At 33.8% G+C, this 11,313-nt stretch overlaps 1 protein-coding gene across 13 annotated transcripts in view; it reads left to right on the plus strand.

The window, feature by feature from the left end:
- Positions 1-11,313, plus strand: part of Fam13b (family with sequence similarity 13 member B) — an 83,367-nt gene that overhangs the window by 69,415 nt on the left and 2,639 nt on the right. For 11 of the 13 annotated variants that reach the window (XM_046460060.2, XM_046460064.2, XM_046460066.2 and 8 more), the window contains 7 exons: positions 742-823; positions 3,401-3,630; positions 4,794-4,877; positions 6,256-6,351; positions 8,881-8,964; positions 9,059-9,222; positions 9,952-10,053. In XM_046460060.2, coding sequence (XP_046316016.1) covers positions 742-823; positions 3,401-3,630; positions 4,794-4,877; positions 6,256-6,351; positions 8,881-8,964; positions 9,059-9,222; positions 9,952-10,053 — 842 coding nt within the window. The remainder of the gene's footprint in view (positions 1-741; positions 824-3,400; positions 3,631-4,793; positions 4,878-6,255; positions 6,352-8,880; positions 8,965-9,058; positions 9,223-9,951; positions 10,054-11,313) is intronic. The other 2 variants (XM_046460063.2, XM_058584308.1) reach the window with 1 other exon arrangement.

An 11,313-nucleotide genomic window follows, 5' to 3' on the forward strand; every position in this document is an offset into this window, starting at 1 on the left:
AGAACAATCTGAGATGCCCAGAGAAATAGAGACCATATAAACTGGGTATGGTAGCACATGGTAGTACTTGGGAGGCTTAATCAGGAGGATTGCAAGTTTAAGGCCAGCCTGGGCAACTAAGTGAAACCCTGTCTTAAATTCTTTTTTTAAAAAAAGAACTGGGGATATAGCTCAATGCTTGTCTAGCATGTGCAAAGGCCTTGGGTCCACTACCTGGTGCTGCCACACACACCAAAAAAGTAATTATATAGATCTGAAAGCAAAAAGATCCTTGGCCTTTTGATTTCTAGGTCAGTATTCTTGCCATTGCAACTTTGTCTCTATTTCCCTTTGTAAAACAGCTTTTAAAATTTTTAAAGCAAATTCTTTACTTTTAAAAATGATGCTGTTATTTCTGCTCTGTGTAAAAGTTACAAGTTCCAAGATAAGAGCTGCTGAAGAAGTGAAGGAAGAAAAGGAAAAAGAACATGTTTTAATAATTAGAACATGTGAAGTAGAAAGAGTCTTATATTTAAAGATGGAGACCCATTGTCAAATCTGCCTTCAGCCAGTTATCTAACCCTGTTCTGGGAAAATTTTTACTTAATATTCTGCCCTGTATAATTAAGGTATAATTAATTAAATATGGATTGAGGATTGAATGAAATCTGCAGTGAGAACTATAAGATATTATGTGGGCACAAATTAATGAAACTATTGCTTACTACAAAAATGTCAATTATTCTGCTTCTTAATTTTCAGCCTTCCTATAGTGATATTGCAGCCAATCCAAAGGTATTAAAATGGATGACAGAGCTTACCAAACTGCGGAAGCAAATTAAAGGTATAAGTATGCCGTTTTATAATATATTTGCAGTTTTAAAATGTTCTGTGTAATTTGCTTGAGAATTATAGTTGTGATTTTTGATACTTTTAAATCTTGGGACTTTGGGCAAAAATAGGTGTCCTTTTTTTCTTTTTTTTTTTAGTTAAGGTCAAAATTGCATACTAAGAGATGGGATTTCTGTAGTACTTTATCACAGTCTGTCAAATATCCTTTCTTTTTAGGTGAAGTGGCACATGTCTATAATCCCAGCAAGGGGCTAAGGCAGGCAAGTTGGAGGCCTGCCTGAGCAACTTAGCAAGACCCTGTCTCAAAAATACAAAATAAGAAGGGTTGGATATATATATGGCTTAGTAGTAAAGCATCCCTGGGATCCATCTACAGTACCAACAAAAAGTTTTTTGTTATTATTGTTTTTATTAGTATTTTTTTTTTAGTTGTCAATGGACCTTTATTTATTCATTTATATGTAGTGCTGAGAATCAAACCCAGTGCCTCACATGTGGTAGATAAACACTCAACCACTGAGCCACAACTCAGTGGTAGAATGTTTTTTTATTAGTATTCTTTTGAAAGGTACCCTGCATATATATATATACACACACACACACACACACACACACACAGGTGAACTGGTGCTATACAATTTATCTGAAATATATTGTAGAAATTAGTAGTTTGGGTTTTTGAAGGTATTAAAATTTTTTGGTATATATTTTATCTAAAGACTAAAAGACTAGCTAGTCAGGGACTGGGGTATATAGTTACAGTGATGGAGCACTTGCCTAGCATGTGGGAGGCCTTAGGTTTGATCCCCAGTAATGGGTAGGGGATATAGTCTTAGTGAATTGTTGACACTGTAAAGACTAAATTGTAAGTCTTCTTGACTCATAAACTAGGCCTTGTATTTCTGGTTGTCTGCCTAGCATAAGCTGTTGTTAAGGTATATTTATTCTGTGTTTAGTGAATATGCTTTTTAATGATTTTTAACCATTACCTGTGCCAAGTATAGCTTATAATTTGGATAACTGTTTTGATTTATTCATTTGAACTTATTTGGTGAAATTCTTAATAGCTCATAAGTATCAAGTACTCAAACATCATCCCTACTATCATGGAATTTTTTATTCTTTGGTTTAAGATACTTTCTCTTAAAAGAGGATTTCATGCATAATGTATTCTGCTGTTATATATAAATTTTAAAAATGAAAAAAAATGTGTATTAGGCATTTACATTGGATTGCCTCCATGTTAAGTGAAGTACCAAGAATACCCAATTATTGTCATCTGATGTATAGCTTCATTCATAAACTGTTCTACATCTCTCCTCATTTTATACACCCATGAATAAAAAATAACCTCATTTTATTATTTCATTAAAAAAAGAGGATTTCATGAACTGAAATCAATTTCCATGCATGTATGAGTTTGTTGGGATGAATCCAGCTACTGTGTGTAATAATAAAGCTCTAATTCAAAAACAAAACCAAACTTTTTTTTTTTTTTTTTTAGAAGATTACTTCCTCGCTACCTACAGTTCTGCAGAGCATTGCCTTGTTTAAATTCTGGTTTCCAACCACCAGTAGTCATTATTAAATTAATAGGCATTAGCTTCCTAGTTTCCCAGTTTTCTTCTTAACTGTTCTATAGTACATCCTCTGCATAGCAGCCAAAATTATCTATTAAAAAATCATGCAAAAATGATAGCCATTCAGTAGAACCTGTATATATACTGGGGTTGTAGCTCAGTGTAGAGTGATTGCCTAGCATGCGTGAGGCACTGGGTTCAATTCTCAGCACTGCATACAAATAAACAAAATTAAGGTCCATCAATAATGAAAACAAATATCTAAAAAATAAATCATGTTACTCCCTTGTTAACACTGGGCTGATATCCATAAATGTAAGGCCTAGTTTATGACTCAAGAAGACTTAAAATTTCAGTGGGTTTCCCTTTCCACTTAGAATTTTTCTGAGTCCAAATCTTTACCATGACTTTCAATGGCTTGCACACTCTGGCAGACAAGACAACTCTCATTTTCTGTTCCTCAGACATGTAAAACTGAAGGGCCTCCGACATGTAAAGCTGCATGGGCTACTTTCTCAATTGGGGGTGAATGTTTTTCCTCTAAACCTTCTATGCTACATTATTTCCTTATCATTCCATGTTTAACTGGAATGAGACCATTCAAAAAAGCCTTCTTTGTCGATCTTATCTAGTGTAATTGCTCCTCCACAAAGCACACTACTTTTAGTACTGTGATTCTATCCTGTTATATCTTCTTTATAGCACTTAGCATTTTTTTGAAGTTATTTCATTTATTAATCTGATTATTTGATTATTGTTTTTCCTTCCCTGCATATTTACATATGCTCCATGAGAACAAGGACGAATCTCTTTTGTTTACTACTGTGTATTAGAGTGTCTTCTGTTGTAGACTTTCTATGAATTTTGATAGAATAGAAAGCTTTCTTGCTGTACATATAATTTGATTACTTTGTTACTTTGAAATATTGCTATTATTGTATACTTGATAAAATCAATTGTTAATCTTTCCTCTTGTTTCTGAAATACAGATGCAAAACACAAAAGCTGTGATGGAGAATTTGTACCTCAGACACGCCCACGTAGTAACACTCTTCCAAAAAGTTTTGGCTCTTCTTTAGACCATGAAGATGAAGAGAATGATGCTGAATCCAGAGTTATTCAGAAGGAGAAGAAGTCATCTAAGGAAGCAACCCTTGAACTTATTCTGAAGAGACTGAAAGAAAAACGTGTTGAGAGGTGTCTTCCAGAAGATATCAAGGTAATGTTAACCATGATTTTTGTTCAGGCTGGCCTTTAGAATCCCTGAAACAAAGCAATTACCATAACATGATTAAGATACCTGAGTAGTCCAACTGGCCTACTTGATACCTACAGATTGATAAACATGTTTTGTTGTTGTTTTTAAAAAGTACTGGATTGAACTCAGGTACTTGCACATTAGGCAAGCACGCAAGCATTCTACCCCAGCCCAGTGATTTTTTTTCTATCTCTGATTTCACTGTAGTAAAAGACGGATAGTATTGACTAATTATGGAAATAAGTAGGTTTTATTTGGTATAGTTGGAGAGTATTCTGGAACATTGGTTCATTGAAATGATAACATGTGTATATCCCATCTATGTATATCAAAGTGCATTCTACTGTCATGTATAACTAATTAAAACAAATAAAAAATTAAAATAAAAAAAGAAGTGATAATATGTGATCCTATGAAACAAAGGGAAACGCTCTGTGGAGTTCTGCTTATTCTACCTTATACCATACTGAAAGGTATGATGAGTGTATTGCAGTGTAAAGAATGCACCATCTCAATTGGAAGAGAAACTGAGGTCAGGGTAAAGTCTAAGGTTACAAATTAACATTGTTGAATTTCTTTTAGGATCTTTCCACTATACTGCTGCAGGATTTTCTTTAAAAGGATATATAGACAGATTGGATTGTAAAACCTGTGTATGTATGTGAGAGTGTGTCTGCATCCACTAGTCTTACTGCTAATAAAAGACTGTAAGGTTAAGTAAAATAAGAAGCATTTATATATGCCTGCTGTGTGTTGGGTAGGAATGTTATAAATGTTTTACATATATGAATGTCCTTATTTGAATTCTTTGAGGTAGAATGAAGTGTTCTCATTTTATACATATTGGTATATTAAACCTGAAGAGGTTAAGTAATGTACCCAAGCCAGTATTCGTAATTTATTCAAATAAAATATAAATCAAGTTATCAAAGGAGTTGCCACCTATGTATTAGAATACCAGATTCTTCAGGACAAAAAATGTTGCCTGCAAATGAATAAGCAAAGATTGCATTAGCCTATGTTAGACTGGTGATAGCCTGCCCTTTCAGCTTAATTAACTTACATTGTTAGAAGTAAGGAAAATAATAATGATGCCAATGGATTTTTTCCCCTCCTAATTCTAGAAAATGACAAAAGATCATTTGATAGAAGAAAAAACTTCTCTCCAGAAAAGTCTTCTTTACTATGAAAGTCAACATGGAAGGCCGGTAATGTTTCTCTTGATAAAAAACTTGATTTATATAAGAGCTTGGATCACTTTTATTTTTTATGTTTTTATTAGAGTATTATGACATTATATAGTAGTTGGGTTTGTTTTGATAAAATGCATAGAATTTGATTTCAGTCCCTGTTTCCCCTCCTCTCCTCCCTCCTATTCTCCTTCCTCTACCGATCTTCCTTTCTCTCATTTATTTATTTTTGATTGATACTTTTCTACATACACATAAAGGTGAAATTCCCTGTGGCACATTTATATATACATATATAACACGGTTTTGTTATTTTTCTTTCCATTTTCCCTCCTCCCTCCCTCTCTTTTGATTTCCTCCTACTGCATGATCTTCCCTATATATTTATGATGTCTATCACCACTTCCACCTTCTTTTCCTTATTTTTCTCTAGTTTCCACATATGGGGAAAAAAAAAACACATTCAACCCTTGATTTTCTGAGTCTGGCTTATTTATCATGATATTCTCCATTTCTATCCATTTGCTGGCAAATGCCATAATTTCATTCTTCTTTGTGGCTGAGTAAAACTCCATTTGTATACATATACCACCTTTTCTTGATCCATTCATCTGTTGACAGGCATCTGGACTAATTTCATAATTTGGCTGTGGTGAATTGTGCTGCTATAAACATTCAAGTAGCTGTATTACTATACTATGCTGATTTTAGTTCTTTTGGATAAATACCAAGAAGTGTGATAGCTGGGTCATATGGACGTTCCATTCCTGATTTGCAGTCCCACTAACAATGTATATTTTTCCTCCCACATCCTCACAAGCATTTATTATTATTTATGTTCTTGGATAATTGACATTCAGATGGTATCTTTGTGTAGTTTTATTTGCATTTCCCTGGTTGCATTAAATTTTTTCAGTTCTGGATTTTTTTTTTTTAAATTTATTTGTTGATGGACCTTTATTTTATTTATTTAGTTTTATGTGGTGCTGAAAATTGAACCCAGTGCCTCACACATACTAGACAAGTGTTCTACCACTGAGCCACAACCCCAGCCCTCAGTTCTGGATATTAATCCCCTGGCAGAGAAGCAGCTGGCAAAGATTTTCTTCTATTCTGTAGCCTGGCTCTTGATTAATTTTTAAAACTTTATTTATTTATTTGTTTGTTTTTGAACTTCTGTTGAAGAAATCAGTACCTGCACCTATAGAGCATGAATCACTTTTGAGGCTTCCATTCTACAGAGCTGTTTTATAGAGCCGTATTTCTTATAATTGGGAGATAACTAACTTATTTAATATAAAATCTTCAATGTGGGGTAGGAAGATAAAATTGCTTAATGTTTTGGACAAAATTATTTCTGATGACTAGGGGACTTCCTTTTTATTTTTGGCTTCAGGTAACCAGGGAAGAAAGGCATATTGTTAAACCTCTCTATGATAGATACCGGCTTGTTAAACAGATGCTGACAAGAGCTAGCATCACTCCCATTCTTGTAAGTAAAACAAACAAATATTTCTCTAGTTCATTTTCTCAAGATGTACTTATCTAAAAAAATTTATTTTGGGTGTTATATTGAAGAAATTTATAACCAAGGTAGAAAGAATAGTAAGTTGAGATTACTGATTTTAAAAGGATAGGAAACTAATAAGAAGAGCCTAGGATTATTTGGCAGGCACATTTGTTAGCATTTTGTGTATATGATTATGTCAGTAACTAAGTGAGACACTGTCTCAAAATAAAGGACTGAGGATGTAGCTCAGAGGTAAAGTACCCCTGAGTTCCATCCTTAGCACTGTGGGTGAGGTGGAGAGTATTGGGACCTTATCTTATAAATGGATTATAGATCTAAATGTAAAAGCTGAAACTAAAGAACTCTTAGAAAACATGAGTGAATCTTTGGACCTTGGGTTAGGGTTTTATTTGTTTGTTTTTAAGATACAATACCAAAAACGTAAGCAACAAAACAAAAAAATGAATTTGACTTCATCAAAAGTAAAACCCTGGGCTGGAGGTATAGTTCAGTGGTAGAATTCCTTCTTTGAATGCACAAGGCTCTGGGTTTCATCCCCCAGTACTGCCAAACAACAACGAAGTTAAAAACTATGTGCAAACACTTGTGAAAAGACAAGCCCATAGGATGCAAGAAATATTCAGAAATCCTATAAGGGACTTATATCCAGAATATATTTAAAAATTCAAGAATAAAAAGGTTTGAACAGACATTTCTCCAGAGAGCATTTATAAATGGCCTGTGAGCAAACAAAAGATATTGAACGTCATTAGGGAATGCAGATAAAACTACCTTGAGATGCCATTTCACACCCATTCGTATGACTATTAATGAAAAAGATGATAACAGTATTGTGGTGAGAATCTGGATAAATCGAATCACTGCTGGGTGGGAATGTAAAATGGTATAGCTACTGTTTAGTAAATACTCAAAAGATGTGAAAATGTCCACAAAACAGCAGTATTATTATTAGTTCACAGCAGTATTATTCATAATAGCCTAAATGTCTGTCAGCTGATAAATGGATAAATAAAATATGGTATATCCAGTATTCACTAGAATATTATGCAGCAAAAAGGAATAAAATACATACATACATATATTTTATATATATATACACACACACACACACAAATATAAATACATGGGTGCAAACCATAAAAATATGCTGAGTGAAATTAACCAGACACAAAAGGCCATATTATATAATCCTATTTATATGAAATTTTAAGAATAGGCAAGCCCATAAAGACAAAATGTAGATTAGTATTTACAAAGGGTTATGGGGCAAGGCAAATGAGTAAAATCTAGTGGGTTTCTTTTGCAGTGATGAAATGTTCTGGAATTAGTGGTGATGGAACTATCCCTTTTTAAAGAATTAATGTTATGATATGATTTAATAATTATTTTAATAAAGTTGGGTTTTTTTATGTATTATTTTAGTTGTAGTGGACACAATACCTTTATTTTATTTATTTATTTTTATGTGTTGCTAGGCAAGTGCTTTACCACTGAGCTACAACCCCAGCTCATTTTTTTGAGTGAAGAACATTCTTGGGACAAAAAATATTTGACAGCTATTTGTTTTTTAATTTTTTTAATTCTAATTAGTTACACATGACAATGCATTTCAGCACCTCATATATAAATGGAGTGTAACTTCTCATTCATCTGGTTGTACATGACGTAGAATTTCACAGGTCCTATAATCATACATGCACATATGGTAATAATATCTGATTCATTCTATCATTCCTTTCCCCATACCCCATTCCCTCCCTTCACTCCCTATATAGTTCCAAATACCTGTGTTCCCCCCCACTGTGAATTAGCATCCACATATCAGAGAAAACCTTTGGCCTTTGGTTCTTTGAAATTGGTTTATTTCACTTAGCATGATATTCTCCAGTTCCATCAATTTACCAGCAAATGCCATAATTTCATTCTTCTTTAAGGTGAGTAATATTCCATTGTGTATATATACCATAGTTTCTTTATCCATTCATCTGTTGAAGGGCACATAGGTTGGTTCCATAGTTAGCTATTTTGAATTGCTATAAACATTGATGTGACTACGTCACTATAGTATGTTTGACAGCTATTTTTAAAAATAAAATTGCAACCAGTTAAAATATATGTGACACTTACTTGTTTAGAATAGTAAAACACTATTGAATGAACTCTTTTAGACTTTTCTAAATATAATTATCACCCTTATGCATAAATAAAAAGAAAAATGTAAGCAAAAATTAAGAACCTCTAAAAATATTAAAAGTATACGCTTAAGATTTTGAAAATAAAGTTTAATATTTGTACCATAATGAAGTGAAGCTTCACTAAATACTTTAAAACTGTATTATTGAGACTGGGGTTATGGCTTAGTGGTAGAGTGCCTGCTTGGCACGTGCAATGCACTGGGTTCAATCTCAGCACCACATAAAAATAAAAAAAATAAAGATATTGTGTCCATATATAACTAAAAAAAAAAATCTGTATTACTGATTGTTATAGGGATCTCCCTCCACCAAGCGAAGGGGTCAGATGTTACAGCCAATCATAGAAGGAGAAACTGCACATTTTTTTGAAGAAATCAAGGTAATCCTTTAAAGAACTCATTCTTTAATTGATTTCCTAAAGGGAAAGTTGAAAGCCATAGCCTGTTTGATTCTCTGTTTGGATATCATTTTAGGAAGAAGAAGAAGATGGTGTTAGTCTATCCTCTGAGTTAAGTGATATCTTGAAAACAGCTGTACATGCACAGACTTCATTGGAAAATTCAGAATCTGATGTTGAAGAAAATCAAGAAAAACTGGCTCTGGATCTCCGTTTGTCAAGTACTCGTGCAGCTTCTATGTATGTAGTCTAGTTTGATTTTAGCCTATGTGTATAATATTGAGAATTTTTTGTAAAATAATTTGAGCACTTACAAGGGATTAATACAAGTGATTAATTAAGAATTAACCACAAGCTAGATACACCCTTTAAAAAGTGATTTACAAGTACATGTTGTCATTTCCATTTTCTTTTATTAAATATGGTGTGTTTCAGCGGGGCATGATGGCACACTCCTATAATCTCAGTGACTTAAGAGGCTGAGGCAAGAGGAGCACAGGTTTGAGGCCAGCCTGGGCAAATTAGAAAGACTCTCTTAAAATCATGAGGGCTGGGGTTATAGCCACATGGTAAAGTGACCACCCCCCACTGCCCAAAATAGTGTGTTTCAAAAAAAATTTAAAGTAAAATCTTATATTTGATATATAACAAAGCATGCAAACCATCTGAAGTTTTCCTTTAGTTTCTTCTTTATTACCCCAAGAAATGAGTACAGCAAAGTGAAGATGTTCTTAATCCTGAGTTCACATCACAATCAATTATTAAATTTTGTTTTTGTTTTAAGTACTAATACTAATAAGGCCTTTCAGCTATTCTAATTTAATTGGTCTGGAGATGGAGTAAGGCATTAGTATGCTCTAAAAACCTTCTAGCTGATTTTAATTTTTAGCCAGGGCCAGAACTACTGTTAAGGAACATAATGAATCACCTCTGTGCCCTTTTAATGTTTTCTTTTCATTTCAATTTTAGGCCTGAATTACTGGAACAACTTTGGAAAGCCAGAGCTGAAAAAAAGAAACTCCGTAAAACATTACGGGAATTTGAAGAGGCATTTTATCAAAAAAATGGAAGGTTTGTCAAGTGTCATAATACTGTTATCTTTCTCTGTTAACTCACGAAATGTCCATATGTTAAAATAGTGGAATACATAGAATTATAGATAAATTTTGCTTATGAGATGTTAGCATTATTGAAAATTAAGTTGTATAACATTTTTCAGTGCTCTGAAGCCCTGCTATTATTAATTGCAAGGAAATTCAGAGCTGGAAGAAACAACATTAGATAAAATATTTCACTGTGCACAGTGGCATGTGCCAATAATCCCAGCAACTCAGGAGGCTGAAGCAGGAGAGTAAAATTCAAGGCCAGCTTCAGTAACTTAGCAAGACCTTGTGTCAAAATAAGAATTAGAAAGGAAAAAAAAAAAAGGCTCAGGATGTGGCTTAGTGGTTAAATGTCCCTAAGTTCCATCCCCAATACCAAAAAAAAAAAAAAAAAAGAAAGAAAAGAAAAATATTAGGGTTGTCCTCAGGAGTCTGGTTTGAATTGCAGTGGTGTGTGTGTAGTGCTGGAGATCAAACCCTTGCACTTTCTTGGGAAACACTACACCACAGAGCTATAGTGATTTTTGTCTTTATTCTACATTCTTACCCTTTAGGAAATGGTTGTGAAATGAGATGTTTTTCTTTTTAATAAGGGTCCCCTAATAGGAATGGTATTCTCAACGAGTTTGGATTCTCAAAATTTTTATACTGATAACATTGTTTTCAGGCTACATGTTGGGTCATTCCAGGCTGCTAGTTTCTAAGATGTGGCAGGCATGTGCCTTTATCTAACAAATATGTATACTTGATCGAAGGTTTTTTTGTTTTGTGTTTTTTGTGTTTAGTTTTTCCAGGGGTGGGGGCAGGATTGGGGCTGAAACTCAGGGTCTCGCACCCGCTAGGCAAGTGCTCTACCACTGAGTACATCTCCAGCCCTTTTTTAAATTTTGAGACAGAATCTTACTAACTTGCCCAAACTGGCCTCAAACTTGTGATTCACCTGCCTCAGCCTCAGTTACAGGAGATCACCACCATGGCTGGATCCTAGAGGAGTCTTTTAAAGTGAGAAAAATATATTCAATTCAGAAATGCTTTTCCCAATAGTAGCTCCATTACAAATTCCAAAATGTGTTTAATTCTGGGAATTAAGATAATCATGTATACCAACCTATACAAAAGACTAAGAAAATCTGAAGTGCAGGAATGCATTTTCCAGGTACCTTCTACTTCTCTATATTATCAGAAGAAGAAAATTTTGCTTATAATTATGGTTGGGATGATACCACAT

Source organism: Marmota monax, unplaced genomic scaffold (assembly GCF_021218885.2).
Source record: "Marmota monax isolate L192 unplaced genomic scaffold, Marmota_monax_Labrador192_F-V1.1 WCK01_AAM20220418_F8-fsc00006, whole genome shotgun sequence".
In the NCBI taxonomy this organism is placed as follows: domain Eukaryota; kingdom Metazoa; phylum Chordata; class Mammalia; order Rodentia; family Sciuridae; genus Marmota; species Marmota monax.